General features: G+C 35.8%; 1 protein-coding gene across 1 annotated transcript in view; it reads right to left on the bottom strand.

Annotated features, from left to right (window-relative positions):
• Nucleotides 1-571: 571 nt before the first annotated feature.
• Nucleotides 572-23,501, bottom strand: part of LOC149797383 (uncharacterized) — a 31,318-nt gene continuing 8,388 nt past the window's right edge. Inside the window, exons 6-13 of the mRNA XM_089960406.1 lie at nt 21,895-21,989; nt 18,197-18,265; nt 17,280-17,394; nt 16,391-16,516; nt 15,508-15,647; nt 9,756-9,852; nt 2,082-2,240; nt 572-1,377 (exon numbers count right to left, since the gene is read on the bottom strand). Of these exons, the coding sequence (XP_089816532.1) occupies nt 1,127-1,377; nt 2,082-2,240; nt 9,756-9,852; nt 15,508-15,647; nt 16,391-16,516; nt 17,280-17,394; nt 18,197-18,265; nt 21,895-21,989 (1,052 nt within the window). The 3' untranslated portion in view covers nt 572-1,126. The remainder of the gene's footprint in view (nt 1,378-2,081; nt 2,241-9,755; nt 9,853-15,507; nt 15,648-16,390; nt 16,517-17,279; nt 17,395-18,196; nt 18,266-21,894; nt 21,990-23,501) is intronic.

The raw sequence follows: 23,501 nt of genomic DNA on the forward strand, positions 1-23,501 counted from the left end.
CGACAGAATTTCAGTCTTTTTATAGACTTGAGTTTGGAAGACTCATTTCTGAAACAGCATCTGACACTTGTTTAAAACACACGTACATCCAGAAAATGCTGCGGGTCACATAATTTTCTCTATACTGATCAATATAATTTTGATCATGAGCACTCAGAAAATTTAAGTCATTGAATTATTAATATCCTGGGGTTTGCATAGGTTTGCTATATAAATTGAGCTAGTACAATGAGTCTGTAAACTATCCTATGTATCAGCATCCTTTCCAGGTTAGGCATTTTTGGAACACTCCCGTCGTTATCCCGCTTAATGGGCGCCTTCCGTGTCACCATTTTCAAAGAGAAACATTATTCTGTATTGCCAGTTTTAACCTTTTAGACATATATTCGTTGTATGCACACTTAGCTAATGCTCAAGGTAATCTAGGTTTATAATCTAGGTTTATAATCACAATTACTAATCAAGGTGTGATTTCGTTACCAGTCTTTAATAATCAAATAATACATTGATTGAAATGAAAACAAGGGTGAAAATACAAACTTTCCATGCATGAAATCTGCGACAAATCTTTCTTGCAACAAATACTTGCTAGGGAGGATTCAATAAATCTTCTTATTTTGGTTTTAAGTTTTTTTCTCTTTATTTTGAGGTAAAAATAGAGACTTGAAAATTGTATGAAAGAAAATGTTCTGAATTGTTTCAGATCTATGAAATCACACTTTTACACACATTAATGTGTGTGTGTGTGTGTGTGTGTATGTATCAGAGAGAGAGAGAGAGAGAGAGAGAGAAAGTTGTGTGACAACTATGGTTTACCTAGGAGCATTGTCAATGGCCGAGTAGAGGGAACCGTAATACCCCAACAAGAAAGACACAGTTACGGTCACTATAACCTTGGTAACTACATTATCGGGATCGGGCACGAGTATCTTCTGCGTTTATGCATTGAGCGATTGGTCTTAAAAATGGGTATTTATACTGGTATGGAGATTTAAGATTGATAGACAAAATATATGTAATGGAGAAAGATTGATTTTGAAATATCAACTAAATAACAAAAATTTTTTGAGAAATCGTCTTAACAATTATTACTGGAAGGATTACGTTAGCATATTCATTCGATTCCCTATCTCAGCTTCATCTCAACAAATTTCAAAGAACCTGCGCCATGCAAATCGTCTAACCATAGTATGCCAAGATAGTTTAACTCTCCAGGAGTCACATATTTTCCATTCAGGTTCGCACTGTAACAATTACCATACCACCATCCAGCATGATAGTAGTGACCACAACCAACGGCGTTATCTCTGTCTGGTGTTATGAAGGCCGTACCATCAAAATTTCCATTGTTGTATTTATTCCCGTTAAAAGCGTCTCCTTCATTAGAAATAAAAAAATGTACAAGTTTGTAATTGATATCCAAATTCTAATTTTAGATGCAGAGTTTATAATTATTTAAAGAAGAAAAGACATTTTCTCTTTAAGAAATGCTTACAAGTAATGATAGAATTAACTTCTTTTCATATGAAAGCTACAATCTGAGGTGATCAGACCTGCATCCAATCTAACGCGATCTACTTGTTTAGAATATGAATAAAATTCGAGTACATCTAATAAATGCCACTTGATGAGACTTTTTTCAATAATATCATCAGCTTGAGTAAGTTAATACAACAACAAAATTATGGGAACAACTGAAACCCTTAATGGCTTATTTTGCACGCAACACTGTTCATAATGGCCAATACAGTTCAGTAAGCTAAAACAAAAATTCTTTGCAAGCCAATCAGCACATATTTCGGATTTTTAATTTAACTTCAACATCCAAATAAGAGGAAAGCAAACTATTTATTTCAATAACTCATTATTTACCTTGAATCACATTTTCACATTAATCAGTGCAATAACTATTCAGGTCGGGTTTTGAATGTTAAGTCTAGATATTCGATATGCAACGTGATTCGCTTGAGCAATATACAAATATTAACAATACTGGTGTATTGTGATAATTGCATGCTCTCATGTTTTGTCTTCGACTAAATTTTTCTTTGTTGGGAGTGCCAGCTGACTCTCATACAAACCTGCGGTTCCTGAATAGCCACGACAGTGAACTATGTAGAGAGGTGCACTATCTAAGTAAAATCGGGAATATTCCGCATAGTATTTCGTATTATTGGCCGACGTCATATCCACTCTGAGAGTTGCATTCTTCGTTGTAAGAATATATAGAGCATGAAGACCTGTAATAAATATATAAGACTTTGCGACACTTAAGAACATAAATGAATCAGTCTGGGAATTATAGAGGATATGGTTTGTGAAACTATGCGAGTGTAACAGCATTTTCAAAATATAGTCAAGAAAGAATGTGGAGCAAACTACAATTGCATTCTATTTCATTTGTTGGTATTTTATATTAGAATATTAAATATAAAGCGTGTTTTAATGTCATCTAACTTCCAGCTTTCGCTATTGTTGCTATGAACTATTCCATGTTTGAATACATGACCGTAAATAGCTTTGTGAGAAATGTAGATCATGTGGCCCAGTCTGAGAAAGAAAATTACGCTGGCTCCTCATATTTTCGCGGTACTTATTTTTTAAGCTATTGTTTCGCAAATGTGCTGTACCTTTATCAACAGTTGTGGATAAACATATTTTAAATTCCGACGAAACAACATGATTTCGTTTTCATGCTAAGAAGTTTCTTTGCCATAAGGCACCATTCATATGACCAATTAAGTTTTCACGTTACAGAGTATATTTAGTTTGTCAAACCAGATGTCGACATTCGTTAAGTAAATACTAAATTAGGCTTATCATTCAATTGAAAATATTTAAACTATAATTATATTCATTGAATGTGAATAAATAGTATCGCCATAAAACGTTATTTGTTTAGCAATTTTCTCAAGTATATTTATTTGCAATACATTTATCTTGAGAGATTCGAGCATCTTATATATTATCATTTTCATTAATTTATAGCCAGTAAATATTGAAGTCGAATATGTTTCTTCATGTTTTCTCGTTTATTTTTTAACGAATGCAGTAATTATCCTTACAGGCATATAGTCGACAGATACATATACGATTTTCATGTCATGTATATACTACTACTACAACTGTGCTAATACTACTACTACTACTAACAATAATCATAATAATAATAATAAAATTATAATAATCTAATTATCATCATCATCGTCGTCAAATTAGAGCAGCAAAAAAGGCCTCTGACTCGCAATATCTCCAATACGTTCATGCGATCACAGTTCACAAAGTGTATATGAGCATAGCATAATCAGAGCGTGGGCAATGCAAGAACTGGAAGCAGATAAATTAAGATCACTTAACTGTTCAGACAGATAGATATGCTGGATTGCTATTATGAATGTTCGGGGTGATATTTTTGTGGAGGTATAGAAGGCAAAGTAACACGGAACGTATGCAATTTGTGATTAATTTTTATTAACAATCTGCTCTTGATACGAAACCTTTACCTTTAAGAAACAGGAAATTACATACAAATTCTTATAATCATGTGTTTACAGCTGTAACATTACGAAACCATAGGAAGCGTCATATTGCAGGGTATTTAGGCATTGCGATAAATTAGAAATACCGTGTATAATTCATTACAGAACAACTGAAAACAATGATAAAAATAAAAAGACAAGACTGATCCTGTACGTATACAAAATCTAATTTATAGTTAATTTTCACTGTTGTCCATTCAATAGTCAAGAAACTGTTGTATGTCAACTTTATACACATCAGTGGTGTAATTATTGGATTTTGTAATCAGAGAGGAAAAGACCTGTTTCTACAAACACATGTTTATTCCATAGCATACAAACTATAACTGACTTGCTTGCCTGACCTACATCTAGCACCCTATCTGTCAGCCTTATCTCCAATCTCTAAACATGCTGATTCAGCAGTGGGGAAGTCTATATTACCATATAGTACTGCTTCTAGAACACTACATTCCTCCTTTACTTCCAGATTTATAATATATATTCTTAAATTGAAAATCAGTTCAGTATATTTCGAATTAGTCATAATGATAATAAATATGCATTTCTTAACAACAGAAATTCACATAATGTGCTTCTTGATTTTTTTCTTTTCTTGTTGATGTATATAATGGTAAACTTGGAACTGGGTAAAGTAGGTTTACAGTTCTCACAGCTTAGTCCTAATGCTATTATGGGTTTTGATTGATTGTAGAGTTCAAATTTACTACATTAAACTAAATTGTCATTTGATGAGACACACGTGTTATTGTTAACTATCTAGGTCTGCAGAACTGTTTACAGTTATAGCACACTACACGATTTATAAGCAAAATATCATACAGCACAATGTATGTGGTAAAACTTCTAAAAGTTTATATTTTTTTTCACACACATAATCCTTTAGGTAGTCTGGTTGTTTTCTGATTCGGGATGATCTTCTTAATGCTAGGCCGGATGTTGGATATGTGTTACATCTATCTCCATCTTTCTTTAGATTTATTGTATCATATGTCTGGTCATCAGGTGGTGGAATATGTGGTGAATTCTTTACTGTATTGAATAATGACGAATTTCTAGTAATCTGATGGTCTTCTCTTTTCGCTGCTATCATTGATCTCTTTTTGTTGATAACTTCATATGGTTTGGAGTCGAATGGAGTTGACAACTTGTCTCGCTTTTCTTGTTTTACTAGAACACTGTCTCCAACTTTGAAATTTGATTTCTTAGTTCTCCTAGTTTGATCTGCATAGCTCTTCATCTTTTCCTTTTTCTCAGTATCGGTTTTCCTAGTCTCGTTGTCGTTTGATTTGATTTGTATATTTGGGAGTTTAGTTCTCATTTTTCGTCCAAACAGAATTTCGGCTGCAGATTTGTTGGTTGTTGCATGAGGTGTGGCTCTGTAATTGCGTACAAAGTTGTACACTTCTTGTTTCCAGCTTTGTTTTTCCAATTGTCCTCATAAACCTTTCTGCTTCGCTATTGGCTTGAGGCCATAAAGGTGTGATTTTCCTATGCTTGAATCCCATGTATTCGGCAAACTTTGTAAACTATTGTCCATTGAATGGAGGTCCATTATCCGTTTTTACAACTTCTGGTATTCCGAACATTGAAAATATTTTGTCAAGTTGCGGAATGACTGTGTTTGCAGATGTTGAGTTAATAATTTCAACTACTGGATATCTTGAGTAGTCATCAACAAGTACCATTAAGTAGACTCATGACGGAAAAGGACCATTGAAGTCCATGCTAATTTGACTCCAAGGATTGTCTGGTAGAACTGTCATTTTTTGCGGCTCTGTCGTTTGCTTCGGTGCTCATGCAAGGCATGGTATACAACTTTGATAGAAATCCTCTATTTGTTTGTCAATACCGGGAAACCATACTTTCTCACGAAGAAGTTGTTTTGTCTTGACTATGCCCTGATGGCCTTCATGTGCTAGCTCTATCACTCTCTTTTGTAGCCCTTTTGGTATTACTAGTTTCCTATCACACAGTAGGACAAAACCATTTGCAACTGGAACGATCGTAAGTTCATGTCTGAGTCTTGAAAATGTCTCCAATGCTATGTTTTGATTGTAAGAATGTTTCCAGTTTCCAGATTCTATTGATTTGATAACATGTTGAAGGACCTGGTCCACTAAAGTAGCCGTCCGAATTTCTTCAAAGGTCATGGCTTTGTTTACAGCATTGACGAATATGAATTGAATATAAGCTTCTGCAACTTCAGAATGTTTACAGCATTCAGTTCCGGTCTTGGGATCGCGCGAAATGTAATATGCTGCATTTGTTTTACCTGGCTTGTAAACTACTTTGAAACTGTATGCTTGTAATCTCAGTCTCCATTTCTCGATTCTTACAGGGCGTCGTGATTTTGGATTATTGAAAATGACTTCCAGGAGCTTGTGTCACTAATTAGCTTAAACGTATGACCGAACAGGTATAGATGGAAGTGCTCACAACTCCAGACTATTGCTAGTGTTTCTCGTTCCGTCTGTGAATATCGTTTTTCCACATCTGAAAGTGCTCTACTGGCGTAGGCAATAACCTTACCATTCTGGGTTAATAACGCGCCTAGACCGACAGGACTTGCATCTACAATTAATTGTGTTTCCTTAATAGGATCAAAATACGCTATTATTGTGTTACTAGCTAGATCTTTTTTGAGTTTTTCAAACTTTTTTTTCGTGTTTTTCAGTCCATTCCCATGGTTTATTTTGCTTGGTTAGAGCTCTAAGAGGTTCGTTGTTTGTTCCCTAGTTTGGAATAAATCGTCCCACATAGTTTGTCATGCCTAGAAAAATGCGTACTTCTGATGTGTTTGATGGAGTACTGGCACTTTTCGTTGCTTCCACTTTCTTCGAATCTGGAGAAATTCCACCTTTGCTGCAAATGTATCCAAAGAACTCAATTTTGTCTTTGTTGAACTCACATTTGTGTTTATTTAGTGTCAAATCCTTTTGCTTTATGCGAGTGAATGTAGACTCTAGATTTTTGTCATGTTCTTCCTGAGTGCGACCAAATACTAGAATGTCATCGCTAGTGTTCCTTGTGCCTAATAGTCCTTCCAGTGCTGTACGGAGTGTGGTTTGAAATATTTCCGCTGCAGATGATATTCCAAAAATGAGACGTTTATATATTCGTAGTCAAGTATGAATTGAGAATGTTGTAATATTTCTTGAATATTCGTCCAATTCCAGTTGATGGTAACCCGAATTTAGGTCAAGCTTGGAGAATACGGTTGCAACGTTGAGATTTGCTATAAGGTCATCTATTGTTGGTGTGAGGTGTCTCTCGCGAAGTACTGCTTCGTTGGGCAAACGCATATCAACGCAGATCCTAATTTCGTCGGGGTTTTGGGGTTTGCGAGCAACCACAATTGGAGATACACAAGGAGTTGGTCCGTCTACATTTTCGATAATGTCCAATTCTTCAAGTCTTGCCAACTCTTTTTCAACTTTCTGTCGAATATGAAATGGAATACGTCGATGGGGTTGAATTACAGGGATGACAGTATCATCAGTGTGAAGGTTATCTGTACGTCTTTTAGTTTTCCAATTCCTTTAAACATATCTGGGTACTTTTTACACAATTTTTCAGACTTACTCTTCACTGTAGCACAGATTCTTGGAATTATTTGCAACTGTATGCTTGTTTCATAACTCAGTAGGTTTCCAAAGTTTCCTTTCGTTACATAGAATGGAGTTGTAGTGATCCTATACTTTGTTTCAATTTTGGCTTGAAATTTGCCAGCTATATGTAATTTCGTTTCTGATCTGTATGCAAATACGTTTGTCTCTGTTTTCTGCAGTTCAGGCTTAGACGTCAGCTTTGCAAATGTATGTTCATCCATAACATTAATGCTTGATCATGTGTCAATTAGTACTTCTATTTTCGTTCCATCTACTTCTACCACTGTGTGAGGTTGTTTTGGTTTTAGAGAATTGACTTTATCTCGAGTTCGCAGGCCAAAGGTGTATTATTCATCTGAGTTCTCAGATGTACTACCTCTATCTTGCTGGCTTTCTACTTGATTAACTTTGCTTTTTGCCTTGAGTCATTATTATGAAGTCTCCCGTCAAGCCATATGAGTCGCCGGATAATATATTTCTTAAGCGATTTATTAAGCGATGTGATATGCTTCTGGTAAAGGACAAGCTTCGACCAGTCTTTAGAAGCAACATTTGGTTGAGAATTTTGTTGTATCAATAAACAAGGTAGGCAGGACTGCTCGTGAATAATTCACACAAAGTTAGAACCATAATCTCAAATATGAATCTTTCAAGATTACTCGGCGAGATATTCTGTCTTCTGTGCACGATTCATTAAGACATTATTTCGTTGATACACATGTGTGACCCGTTTGTAGCACTGTAAAGTCATCAGTCGTTCACATTGCAGGCTACGTTTATTTCTGCGGCATGTTTGAGAAGATGCCCTTCACGTATTCGCAGACTGAAAAGCATTCTTCTGATGGAATAACCCCGAACGTGGGGATAACGATATATCCTTGTAGCGTTTATATGACGTAGCCAAAGGTGGTTTAAGTTTGCAGAGATTCAACATGTTAGGTAGGCTACATATTTACCGATTTTTGTGTACTCGAACAAACATGCTTCTACGTAAATTTAAGAATTGTTCATTGAATATCAAAATTAGGTTATTCAAATCTTATTGCTGCACTATGTATTGTGCTCCTCTGTGGACAAACTTTAGTGAATGTATGAAAAGAAAACTAGTTATTGGCTATAATAATAGTCTTGGCTTAGACATATCGTTCTGTACTTTCTTTATCAATCGTTTCCAGTATAGAAAGTAACCCAATACAGAATATATTCAGTCTATTTGTAATTATTGATATAAACAGTTTTGTATAATGATGGTTTGAATTGGGCAGCTTGATATCAGAATCAGCCTCTCATCAGCCTGTTACCTCTGTCTGCCTGGGTTCGAGTCTCGGATTCGGCCAGTGTGGGCATGTGAGAAAGCTTGCCAATAGCTTCTCGTGGGTCGATGGTTCTTTCCGGAGTTCTCCCGGGTTCTTCCCCCACCATTAATTCTGGCCGCCATGTATAGCCTATCTTGTGCTGAAAAATTGCGTTAAACCATACAACAACAACAACAACATCAGCCTTTTATTGCCAACCTTACAGTGAATGAGTTTTGAAAAGCCACTAATAATATATATGTAGCCCATGTCTTTTTTGTTCGTCCGCAGCAGAGTCGGAAGTCAATGTTCTGTAGGTATGATTGTATACCGATAACTATGTCTCGATAAAGTGATCTTGATACCTATGGACTATGACTCTACCAAAATTTTCTTTCTACCTGTGAAGCATGATACATGTCTGGATGTTAAATTATAAACTGTTGATTGTGATTGTGATTCAAGTTTGCTGAGTTACCTCAAAGAAAGCTTCGTCTCGTCGCGTAGGTAACCGAACACAGCAAAGGTTTCTTTTCACATTTCATTTCGCTTATCTAGTTGAAGTTTGAGACCCGTTGACACGTACATATTATAAATTGAAACATGCAGCTCCTACGATATACCAACTTCTAATGTCTCCATGGCAATTAATAAATTTATTTTTCAAATTGCTTGCCTACATTGTACCAACGATATTAAAGTAAGTAAGCCTGTATGAGACATGTAGCTGATACTCCTTCAATTTTTCCCTGTCGTATAGAAATGAGGAAGTCTAAATAGTCGTCGTACGTCGTCCTTATTTGCATTAAAATCTTCTGGGGGCTGCGAGTGGCCGAGTGGTCTAAAACACTCTTCGTTACGGATCACTGCCATCTCATCTCTGTCTGCGTGGGTTCGAGTCTAGGATTCGGCCAATGTGGGTATGTGAGAAGGCTTGCCAGTAGCTTCTCATGGTTCGGCTGTTATTCCCAGGGTTTTCCCGAGTTCTTCCTCCACCATTAATATTGGCGTAATGCATAGCCTATCGTGTGCTGAGAAATGGCGTTAAACCCTACAACAACAACAACAATAAAATCTTCTGTCCGCAATTGAAATTGTATTGTTTAAATGGAATATATACATATTTTGTAGGCTCCCTAGTAACAAAAAGATGTACCTATCCTTCCATCGTGTAGACTATCTTTTTGTTTGTGCAAAACTTTAATCTCTTATATCGTGATCTGGCAGTAATATATTCTTTGAACAAAATACAAAGATTTTTGTAAATTCATTGATATATCGCAAAATCTTATGCACATTATATACTGTACCTAACCAAAAATTGCCTGTCAAATTCCCAAATCCGGCCTCATATGCTGCAAAGTTCTGGTCAAATGACACACTAGCATCAACACGCCTTTGGAACACCTGTGAACAGAGACAGCGGAATATATCAAAATGAGTAAAATATGATTTCCGTTCATATTGACACTTGAATATATTTACAGTTATGTCGACACAAAAAATAAAGCACCGTGTAATATATCGATCTTGGTTCTCTAATATTTTGCTACTACGTCCCAAAACCACACACCCATACACACATATATGTATAAATAAAGTAACTTTATTTAACCAGCATAAGCTTTGCCCAATGGTCTAAAGTGCTCTCAGTTACGGATCACTGCCATCTCACCTCTGTCTGCGTGGGTTCGAGTCTCGGATTCAGCCAATGTGGGTATGTGAGAAAGCTTGCCAGTAGCTTCTCGTGGATCGGTGGATCTTTCTGGGGTTTTCTTGGGGTTTTCCCGGGTTCTACCTCCACCATTAATACTGGCCGCCATGTATAGCCTAATGTGTGCTGAAAAATGGCGTTAAACCCTAAAACAACAACAACAACAACATAAACTTTGCTCAAATGGATGTAAGATGGGTGTTTTTAATAATAATGATAATCATAATGATAATAATAATGATGATAAAAAATAAAAAATCATTCGTTAGAGCAAAGAATCTGCCGATGATTTAGTTTTTCTAGTATAAATTTCCATGCAATGTAAATGAATAGATATCAAGTACTTTAAGATAAACGAAAAAAGATTCAATAATTACTGCATTAAACTTAATTCTTTATAATGTTCTCTTTTTGTTATTTCAATGAAAATGAACATAGCTGTCTCTGTTTCGTTAATATATATTAGGCTGTTGTTGCTGCTATTATTGTTATTATAGGTTTTGTGTTGTTGATGTAGGGTTTCACGCCATTTTTCAGCACAAGATAGGCCAAGGAGAAGCTACTGGCAGACTTTCTCACGTACCCATTTTAACTGAACCTGAGGTGAGATGGCAGTGATCCGGAACGGTGAACGCATTAGACAACCCGGCCAACCAGGGCCCTATATATATATATATATATATATATATATATATATATATATATCCCATAATATTTATTGATTCCTAAGGGAAAAGGATAATAAAAGTTGATGCTGGACAAATGTTGATAAATTACATAACAGAATGTATGCGGAGTGTCGTCGACTTTGGCCTAGTTTGGTAAAGGATTATAACGCTGAGTATTCACCTAATTTGACAGTATGGAGATTTACTGAAGACAACATCAGCATGTAACCTATATTTGGCAATGAAAACACAGAAGTTTCGCGGCAGCCTCGTTTTCAAGCAGGATCCATTTCTGTGCGGAGTTGAAATTGTTATCATTTGGAGAAAGTTCACTGTACGCAATGGCAATATGAGTGCAGTAGCACATCTTACAACTTGGAGATAACTGCCATGAATGTAAGAAATGTAACTGTCATATTGTTGAATAAAACCATGAATGTATTGCAGCTGACTACACCATACCTTATATTGCTGCTGCGTAGTTTTGACGCCACAATATAATACAAAAGAGTCGGTGACCTTATAATCTTCAACAACTCAATGACTGAATAACTCGTTTTGCAGAATAACAGTTACTGCTTCGCCTGCCACACTGTAGTTATTGATGCAGTCTTATTGTCAGTTATCGATAATAGTGTTGTAGGATCATTAAATTACGAAAATAAATTTTGTCCCATTTATCTCTCTCCAATTTTAGCTGGATTTTATTCTTACAAACAGTAGCATTTAGCACCTTTGTGCACATTTACTAAAAGACTGATATTTTCCTACACCATTGAAGAGTGCAATGATGAGTTCTAGACTCAACATTTGTACGATCATAGAATCATATCCACCAGCTGATGGCACATTATGACATTAGTAGCATTTATATTTAAAGCTAATTTTACCCGATAATTATTCGCTGGTCCAAATATTAGATAATTATTCCCACAAAATAGGATATCAGAAGTCAAACTGTACATTTGTACTCATGCATTTGTACTCATGCATTGAACACGAATTAAGGCAAGTTAAAATGCCACGTACATGTTGGAAGTATTTTTATGTTTATGCTTATTTTATTTTCTAGTAAACGGCAGTGATTATTTCTCGAAGAACTTAAAGGGATCAAGAAAATAAATTAATTACTTTTCTCCAAATGATCTACAATACTTTCTATTTGACACACATGATGGCGAAGTCTTTCTAAATGAAATGTACGACTAAAATGTAGAAAATATTTAAAGAACGACCATAAATATCACCTAGACATGGTTTTAAGACTGTGAAATATTTTGGAATGTTAAACTAAAACAACAAACGCTCCCGTTGTTTTGTCAAATAGGTAAGAGGTAAAAGTTGTATACATAATATATGGCGGTACGACATGTTACCCTAATCTATTTATTTCGGTCGATGGTACCAAACCCAAACTTGAAGCAGGAGGGGAACATGAGTGTTCCTGATTTTGTTCGTGTTAAAATGAATTTCGTTTACACTATTTCACACAGAATACTGCTAATTAACCTAAATCACGAACCATTTGTTTTGTTGATGCCATGTAATAGGTTGCAAAGACGTGTTTCAGCCGAGTATGAATTACTTGAGAATGTTAATATAAATTGTATTGAGAACGATGCTGTTAGGAAATCGCGATAAACTCACTATGTTTCTCGGAAAAGAAACCAGAAATTTAAAGTCACCATCTCATCAATGTCGCCTCTTCTCAGACATAACTTGCATTATATTGTCAGCATAAAGCATGTGAAAGATAAAGTCAGAGTCACAGTAGTATTGCATCTATGAATTCAAGACAAAAAACATGTAATTACTCCAGAACAGTCTGTCCTAAGTCCTATGGAGTTAACAAGTTTGTCCCCATATTTGAAGGATTATATATTGAGATATGAACCTTGCTTCGAAATATCGTTTTGTTGACGCAGAAGAAACCTCATAAGAAATTGCGGAATTCTTCGTCAGCGCCAATTACTGCAAGAAAACACAAATTCATCAGATAATAAGAAGCAATCTTTACGATTTCATGAAGACATCATGGACTGAATAATGCAGCGAAGTAGTAGTTAACTCATTCAACCTCATTAGTTTTGGTGACGGGTGTAAACGACGTATACAGAAGAGTTCTCAGTTCCGATCTTGGTATCTTGTGTTGAAGTAAAGCTCACAACTTGCATACAGATACTGTCATGTTGAGAATGAAACGTTAAACTGTACCGTGAAACTGTAATGCACTATTTGAAAAGATCCAATACTTTTATGCCAACAACAATTTCAATTTTGCACGGTGGCTTCCTATTCTTGGAGCATCAACATCCACAGGTAGCGAACGAGTTTCACAAGGGAACCTTTGTTTTACACGCACGACTCAGTATATTCTAACAATGTCCATTGACCAAGCACCAAAACAGTCATCAAATATGACTGGGGAACCATATTTCTCAGAGTACAAGGCAGCACCATGAGCTGAAAATACAACCGTCAGCAGCCACCATGAAGAAATGAAATGAACCCAGAGATAATTAATTAGTCATACTTTACTGAGGTAATGCAGAACATATTTAACATTTTGGAAAAAGAGTCAAGTGACCGCCAAGCATGATCTACAAATGATATTGCCAATAACTAAGAATACCGTTGGAACAAATTACAAGAGAGGTTGGTAGCAATTTAAATCATTCTTTAATGTTTTCTATATCAATCCACTAAGAAGAACAAATCCGCATTTTTCAAATAAGTAACCATTTCCAGTCACCTTAAGCAAAAAACACCGATGGTTGACTGCGAACTCTTTTCTCAAATCTTCATCCTATGTCAGTGCTACAGTGTGACCTACATGAATTCATCTAGTGTAAAAACAAGTCCGTTCCAGTCGCTTTGATCAACACATTTTAGGCTCTCCGTATGTCACAAATCTCTGCTGCTTGACATTCTTGAGGCTCAGGGGAAAATAGCAAACAGTGAGCCAAACGTAAATGCTCTCATTATTAATGGTTTAACATCAGTGCATACTCTGATAACAGAGCAAAGGTAGTTGCTGTGCGCGCCAAGATGAATGTCATTCCCACATAAGATGTATACTGCACCAAATACAAACGCATTGACATTGTGTTTGACGTAGATTTATCATCCAGCTTCATCGCCTAAACAGCTTCCACGCAAACTCAACGAGGTAAGAGAAGGGTAAGAATAACAAGCAAAATTCCAAGAAATCGGCAAAGCATCTTCAGTGGTGATAATTCAATGACAAATCCCAACTATTTTTATTCAGACATTATAGCCCATATATGTAATACCAACACGATATCCGTCACAAATGGATAAATTGTCCCCATCCATTAAAACATCAATTTGCATTTCTGTTCTCATAAAAACGGATATCCGCATTTGTGTACATGCTAAACATGACGTGACGGAGTGTAACAATGTCCTTATGATCAAAGCAGATGACACATATGTCGTTGGTATGGAAATATATGCTCTGCATTCTCTGAAGGAGCTGGGCTTTGAGAAAGGATGGATAGCTCTTGATAAAAAATCAGGTCTTAGATAAATTCCGATACGTGACACTATTTTGTACTATTCTAAGTTTTCTAAATCCTTAGCAATCATAATTCTACAAGGTTTGGGTTTTGGGTACGCTGTGTACAATCATGCAACTTGCATGATATTAAAAGTACACAAATTGCATGACGTGTTTACATGTACCAAAATCTAAACGAAACATTTTGTATTAAATTTCTACATATATTCAAAGGATTAAAAGTAACATCACATATATACCAGGGATATATGAATATATATGATTAAGACATATGAGTGCAAAAGTTTCAATTTACCTCAGAGGCTTTTTTTAAGTCACCTAAAAGATTTAATTTTAATACCAATTTTGCATTAAATTGCACATAAATGTAACATAAATTATTAAGAACATTTTCATATCTGTTAAATTATCCTGACACCAGGCCGAACAAACCTAGCACTAGCCTCTTAATGCTGAGCGCCAAGCGAGGCAGCTGCTAGCACCATTTTTATAAGTCTTTGGTATGACTCAACCAGGTTTCAAACGCGCGACCTCCGTATCCGAGGCGAACGCTCTAACTACTAGGCCACAGGAGCGGTCCATGTCAATATACATTAGCTTTGTACATAGCTAAAAATACACAATATGGCATATGTTGTCTCAAATGCCTTAAAACCTCTGTGTAACTGCAAGGATATCTGGTGAGTCAGAGACGGAGAGGTATATCTCCGTGTGTCCATTATGTATGCATGTACCATTTGACTGCAGGTAATAAATTAATGATATTTGGTCCTCGATTTTGTATGACAATAACCAAAAGGGTGACATAATCAATGGCTTTGATTGTTATTGAAATTTATGAGCAGCTATTTGACTCAATTTGTCTAGTTCTAGTAGAGACATCGTCGCCTCAGAACGTAATATGCATATATATATATATATATATATATATATATATATATATATATATATATATATATATCGGTTTTAAAGTAAGACAATTAGACTTTTCTTGTCGTCTTCGTATGCCTTTACTCGAATAAATATTTTATACTAGAGCCTTTGCTTTACAATACCTTTGGCTAAATCCAGTTAACCTTTTAGATATGTTTTTGGCAATTTATTATATTGATTGGATCAAGTAAGAGAACTATGCTCACTGTCCAACCCCCACCGTTTGTATCCATATCGCAGAAGACGTCGATGTACTCGTTCCTGTCGCCAGGCATTATCTTGTATACACCACTTTTGCTATTCGGATGAGTTCTCATTATCTCTAGGCAAGATGTCCTAAGTATGCCTTGAACGAAAAATACTAGATTTAAATGACACCCTTTTTGAAGAATTCAGGAAACATCGTTTTTGAAGTTAGTCATTTTAAAAGCCTGTAAAAGCACTTCCTGTAATTAGTCAGAGTAGTATTAGTACCAGTAGTTGAGGACACGTAGGAACCTTCCTCTTTTTTTCAACCCGTGTCCAACATCTTCTAGGTCATAATTTGAGTTGTATTGCGAGGAAACATTTAAATATCTCTCCTCTTAAATGCAATAAAAATCAAAATTTTAAAGTTTGACCATTATGAAACCTCGCCTCCGGAAAACCCAAATAAACATCTTTATCCCTTACAAATAAATATATTTTCTACCAATTTCCAATCTGATTAAAATCATATCTTCAATATCATATATGAAGACCTGACAGCGTGTTCTTAGGGATCATGTTTTGGTGATCTATCTTATCACCGTAATCGCTAATTATTTATCAGCCAATTAGAGGAAGTCTTATAACTTCGCGTTTGGGTGGATGAGCAGTATGGCTGAAGTACATCAACGTGTCCGGAACGATTTAATTCACTTTTAGATTTCCAATAACTGTATTTCCATTGGCTAGTTCATAGGTCAACAGAACATGATCTCTAAGCGGTCGCTTTCAGATCTTCGCGTAGGAAAGTGGAGGTTTAGTTTCCATTTGGTTGTAACAAATTCATAAGAGAGAGAGAGAGAGAGAGAGAGAGAGAGAGAGAGAGACAGACAGACAGAGAACCTGTCGTTGTTGAGTCGGTGGTGGTATATCTTGTAATTGCTGTGGAAGCTGATGAAGTTGTTAAATTTGTGAATGTGGATAGTGTAGCTAGACCAGAGCTTGTGGTGTAAGTGATCATTGTGCGTCCTGAAATAAAAAGAAAACACAATGTTATGATCTTTTATAGACGTTGATTATTATACCTCATTTTCCTCTATGTCAAAAAAGGGATTTTCGTGCAGCAAAGTATTATATGAACAATGATAACAACAACAACAATAATAATAATGTTAATAATAATAAATATGAAAAATGCCTAAAATAACTAAAGTAGCTATAACTGAGGCACATACAAATAAACCTTTATTTGATATAGTGAGAATACATAAAAAGATTTATTTAATGTTTCATATCGATACATACTGTTAACAAATACGGAAAGGCAACCATTTTTAACATAATTTTACAGTCAATCGTATTTTTGTGATGATTTTCGAAAAATAAATACAGCGTTTATACATTTGTCTGTTTTATAAACTTGAATCAGTGATACAAATGTTTTAAAAGCAAGTGTGAACAAATAACGTAAAGTACTATCGGCATCATTGATCTTTGAAATGGAGAAAGTGGGGGTCAGAAATGATCATGAATGGGCATGTATACGCCAACATCTGCGATTGAGCTTAGGATCATAGAGATGGAATGCAAGTATGCTGTCATCTTCAAATATTCATTGTTTTACTATCGGAAAATTGAAAGAGGAAAAAAAGAAAGTTTCAGAATTTGTAAGTAACTGAATCATACAAGTAGTTGTAAGATACAAAGCGAACACTGTACAAGTGAAAACGGTTGACTGACGGCCCATAATTAGCTGTTAAAGTATATTGTATTGAATCATAATCGTTGATACCTTTTGCATTGCATAGATCCATTGTGCAGCATTCTTTCTCATGATTGCCAGACAGTATAAACTTTTTCAGACGCTTTCCATTCTGTCCGCGACTTGATCGTCGATTGTAGCATAACTGAAGTCATTAAGTGGTGGCGTAATATATCAATATGTGGTAATATCAATTGAACTGAAAGTTTGTGTTACAAATTTTCTAATCAAAGCTATCACTTTATTCTTGGGAAATGCGAAAGGAAATTCAACTATATGGTAGTTTTCACAGTTTTATTTTAAAGCTTCAAATGTTCTAAAATATGACATACCTGAACAGAAACGAGAATGTTACTTACATGAAAGGAAGGAAATTATCAGTAGAATTCTATTAATATTTCGTCTTGTTTTCATAATGCACACGATAAAGCTCTCTGTATTGTAAGATACGATATACCTTATAATTAGAAGATAAATCGTGTTTATAGTATATGTTTCCTGGTCAGATATTAAAATGTATCACTGGGAGAAATGATACGTGGACAATGGCGATACCACTGTTTCCCATTTAAGAAACATAGCTGCCCTGATTTATGTTATTAAAACCTGTATTATCTATATCTTAAAATGTGCTACTATAGACCCCCTTGTGTACCTGTGTGCAGTCAATGAGCTGCCGATAGGAATGCCCTAGAAACAAAGTAGTAGTACAAATCGACTTCAAATATTAACGTTTGATAAGCATGCATCCCAGAAACTTTCAGTGAGTGAACTTGAAGACATAATGTGTTATCGCAAACAATGTCTGCTTTACACTACAAAGTCGAGAAAAACACCAATAAGGGTTTTTTAAAAACCGACCGGTTAAAAATAGGGTTCTTTAGAATCGTCCATACACAGAGATAATTTAACGGTTCGCGCTACATTATCAACATTAGTAAACTTACATGCTTGTCTCTGCACCCACTGGTATATATTGTGTCGGAAAATTCTGTGTTCCTTTCCGTATAGCACACCTGCCAATTTGAATAGTAAGAATTGGAAGCCACAATGTTTTATATTCGTATTATTTGTATATAATAGCACTTTCTGGTGTTTCGTAGCCGCTTTTTAATGAAAGTGAAACAAATGTGAGAGGATTTGTGATAGTTTAGGGGTATTAAATATTAAGAAAACAGTAATTTGGTCAAAGATACGTAATTAACAAACGTCGAAGGTATGTGTGCGTTTGATTTGATTGGTTCAACAAAAGTATGATTACGGAGAAGCAACGTTGATAACACATGGTTTCCAACGCATTCAACTCATTTTTAAACTTCAAAACCACGAAACAGTTTGGATGAGGTCGAAAGATAGCCATTACAACAGTTTAGACTTTGTAAATGGATCAAATATTTTCACTTAAACAATACTGGAACGTTAGGCTGTTGCTTACTGATGCGGAGTCTGACAATGCAATTTAGCAAGACAATTTGTGATGGTACATAGTAAAGCGTCTAATAAGAACGTCCCAGAAAACAATCTGAATATCTTTTGATCTCGCATTATGTGGTTTTGATGGCAAATGATGGAAACTCAGTGGCTTGAAGACTGTTGCGAAAGGTGTAGCAATTCACCCAGATTGTGCCTATTGAACCCAGATCAATGCAGCTGGACTGATCCAATACTCAAATGTACCCAAATGGAGACTTCGACCCATTTGGAATAAAGAGACAACAATGTAAACCAGGAAACCCAAATGACGTGCGCCTAAATATATTAGTAATTTTGGTTCTTTTTGTCAACTCACAGATATAAAATAGACTACTGATAATGCTGGATTGATTACATATTCAAACCTTATAAGGTGTAGAGAATGAGACTGATTAAAACAAACACAGTTTATATAGCGTGGTTATCTCATTAAATTCATATCAGTGTTTCTAAAATTAGATGGGAGGGAGGCAATAGTAGCGAAGGCCTCCACAATGCTCAGGATATGCGTCCTTTCCTTTTCGTCTGTGTATTTATAACCGTACCCATGTAAGATATTACATGAATATCAGTCTATTATTATTTTAGCTAATGTTTAATATAGCGCATGCTTATTGATGTAAAGACTCGAATGTTCGCATGGGTTTTAGACCCACGTGCTTCAATATGAATGTATTCTAGAGTACATTCCCTTAATAATCTTTAGGAAGATTCCCTCTGAAATAAACATCGTTTAATACAAGTAACACATACTCTTTAAATACTCTCATATTAGTTGTTGATGGTGATGTTGATGATTTTGATGATGATTGTGGTGGTGACATGATTTTTGATTAAGGTAATGTTCTGGATGGTGACATTTATATCGAATAGATCACAGAAAAAGCTTTGCTACAGAATTGAACAAAATGGGGAGGGGATATAATTCTTTCTACAATACGTATTGCATAGTAAACTAAAGATGCATATTTTATATAATTATTTACACCTTCAGACTGAAGGCGTTAATCATTAATGCAAATACTGAGCCGGTGGATATTGCTGTTTAGTAGTACCCACGTGACTGTAATTTACTTGAAGATGGGAGGAGCTATTATATTGCGGTAGACTGGAAAACTGGTACTGGTAGAGGCTCGAGGCTCTACCTCCTCTGCAGTGGGCGGCCAGCAATAGTTGATTGGATGGTCCATTCGAGGATATGCCGTAGAGACTCACTCCAGCTTCGTTAACGATGGTATATGTGTGATTGGATTTTTGACGTAGCTTTAACACTACGCAGTGTGGCGGCTTATAGTGATGTCTAGCACTGGGACATAATGTCGTAGGCATGTAACATCATGTCCAACCCAGTCACATTATCCTGACACCAGGCCGACCAGTCCTAACACTAACCTCTTAATGATGAGCGTCAAGCGAGGTAGCTGTTAGCAATATTTGTACAAATCTTTGGTATGACTCAGCCGGGGTTCAAACCAGCGACCTTCCGCATCTGAGGCGGCGTTAACGATGGTATGTGCCAAATTCACCAAATGTTATTGAAGTCTAGTATTTGGTGCAAGGGACATAACGATCAACTTAGAAAGTACACGAACGACTTCGTTTTGATTTGCTTAGTTAAAGATAATGATTGAGAAGTAATTTTGACAACAAGTGATTGAAAATATCTTAAATAAATTCTAAACACACACACTCACACCCCGATAGCCTGCTTTCATACTTTGGACGGTTTTTGGGATTTCTACCTCATTGTTAGTTTCTCATTCACCTATCAGAGGGAAGTATCCATAACATCAAAAAGCACAAGCTACAGAAAATATTGGAGTGGTGATTGTGCTGGCAGTATACAAATTTCGTCACTCCAACCATTTAGATCTCTAGCCCGTATTTTGCGATAGCAGCAAACGTTTTGCTTGAAGAAATTAAATAATATAGGCAATGATTACAAGACGAATGTTAAATTTGATCAATTGCAAAAACAGATTCAGTTTGTAATCATCGATCTTGTTTCTCAGAACCACCTTAAATGAATGTTACTTAATCTGTTTTAGATGATATTTAGTCATACTGGAAATTTTCTCTGCCATCTGTAGATTCCATAGTAAAATGGCACGATAGCATTTCATATTTTACTTACTGTGAATTTTACATACATTATACCGTAAATTCTTCATCAGTTGCAAGTGCCAGAAATTAAATGACTGGAAGGTCAGTTCAATCTCAGAACTTTGCATATGTTCGTCCATTTCATTTTTGCTCATAAAGATCACGAGGTCCATGTTTTCAGGTGCCAAGCCACACATTCTTTAAGGAGGGGTTGGGGTGGGACATGTTTAGGTAAATGGTGCTTCTTTTGAGAGTATGCAGGACGGATTAACTCGACCTTTATTCTCGATAGTGATTGTTCTGCCGAGTGGAAGATTAGTTGCGGCATGCAAGATTGGGTGTATTTGATATTCTATCTCAATGGGTTTACCTTATTACCATTTGCAATTACTGTGAGGATTTGCTTAGAAAAAAACACCATAATGAGCAATAAGTCTATTTGCAAGGTTCTTTACAACACTTCCTATAATAACGAGTAGATGTTTTCATTCGAAACTGAAACAAATAAATAGTGTTGTCTTTCTTTTTGGTTTTGATCACAATTTGTAATTTTATAATGCACAGCATCATTAACATTTACTTGAAATGACCGTGCAGCAAAAATCCACTTCTCCATTAATGGCTGGAAGGATTGTTTTAGAATCACATCACACACAAAAGCAAACCGTGACTTACATAATGTATGCAATGGAGCAAGTAATATTCAATAATCTTAACGGTGAATTGCAGGAATTGGGTTGGAGAAATTCAACCAGAGAAAAATATTAATCTAAACAATGTTTAACAATAGAGTAAATAAAACAATGAAAACAGTCTCCGTCCTTGATCATTAAGTATCCTAACCATCCTGATTGGTACGAGTAACACAGTTGATCGTAAGAAATACCATTTCACCAAAAGAAACAAACAAAATAAGATGCGAAATTGTGTGTTTGTATGTAACATGGTAATACTAGCAATACACACTTGAAAATGGAGTTATATAGCAAAATATATTTTAATGAAGATCAAATCTAATTCTGTTATTTCAAATGCAAAATGTATAGATAAATTATAAAACTGAACTCACTTCATGACCTTGACAAGCCTGCAACGTGCGGCATGTGGTCAGATGTCCGGTCGGCCCACAGTGATAACATACTGGACCTCTTGTAGCTGGGTAGCCTTTGAAATAGGAAAGGGATGTAGAAATATAATTCAGGTTGCAAACAAGTCCGGAATATCAAGATAATATAGAGAATGAAAGTTCAAGCTACAAACGCTTTGAAATGCTGAAATCCTCATGGGAATTGAAATGCATCCACTAAATTAAAGGGCAATTATTAAGTAGAATTCAGTAACATTTTAAATAGACAGAGCAATGTATACTTATATATATATATATATATATATATATATATATATATATATATATATATATATATATATATATATATATATATGTGTGTGTGTGTGTGTGTGTGTGTGTGTGTGTTTGTGTGTGCATGTATGTATGTATGTATGTATGTATATACATAGTCGAATTATAGATGAAATATTATTTAATACCTATTGCAAATATTTGGTTACTTTATTGAATTCTGACATAACGAATATTCATTTCCATTTAGCATTTACAGTTGCTGGTTTTGCGTTAACGAAACATTTGTAAAGTGCATTGTAACAAGGTTGCAGTGTATACACGATTTGAAAAATTTGATCTACTTTTGTCCTGACTTGTACCAAACGTCAATTCTGGTGCCTGTGTATTTGCCCCGAGCGCAGTCATTTAGAAATAGAGAAAACCAGTACATGCGTCCGTGTTAAGCCGATGATGTTGCCGTAATCAGTATTATAGGAAAGGGTCTTTCTTCCTTGGAAAGATAGGTTTTGATTGATATTGACACACTGTGGTACAAATCATAATCACCATGTACATTTTTCACGGTGTAGATTACAATAATACCGTTTCACTTTACAGGTAAATGGTCAACCTAATTGTTCTCTTTCTGTTGCGGTGAAACGCCATGTTTCAGCAGTGATATGATATACACAACGGCCCGTATATTTAGTGGAGGAAGAAGCTCAGAAAAACCACGTAAGAACCACTGACGAATGGGAAGCTACTGCCAAGCTCTACCACATACCTACAATGGTCGAGCCGATATTTGAACCATCGTGGACAGAGGCGAGATGTGGGTGATCTGTAAGGGCGGGCCTCTTAGAATAATCGGCCATCCGGGGCTACTCAAATTATTTCCAGTGCTGACATGTGCTGCATATCGATTGTGTTCATTTCTTTCCGAAAAACTCCTAAAACGCTGACAAGATGATCCCTGCCAACTCCTCACAACCACAAAAAGAAGAAACAACGAGAGAGACGCAGCTGAAATGTTTTACTAGAGCTCATTTTCTTTACAGTTAAAATGTTAAAATTACGCCCTGACAACAGTTAAAATGCAACATCTCCATGGGCTCCGGAACCTGGGCCGCCATTGGAGGTTTCATCCCTCAAACGCCCGGCTCAGTTGTTAAGGCGCCCTCACCCACACATATCCTACCAACGATAGTTCTGGATCATCTACTGTCTCATTACACATTTGCAGTATTCAAGAAAACATCTAAAATACTTATTAGGTCTACATTCGTAAAGTTTGGTATCGCTCTGAGAGAGTGTGTATTCATTCTCTTATAAAA

This window comes from Sinohyriopsis cumingii, chromosome 6 (genome assembly GCF_028554795.1).
Source record: "Sinohyriopsis cumingii isolate HCF-2022 chromosome 6, ASM2855479v2, whole genome shotgun sequence".
Lineage (NCBI taxonomy): Eukaryota > Metazoa > Mollusca > Bivalvia > Unionida > Unionidae > Sinohyriopsis > Sinohyriopsis cumingii.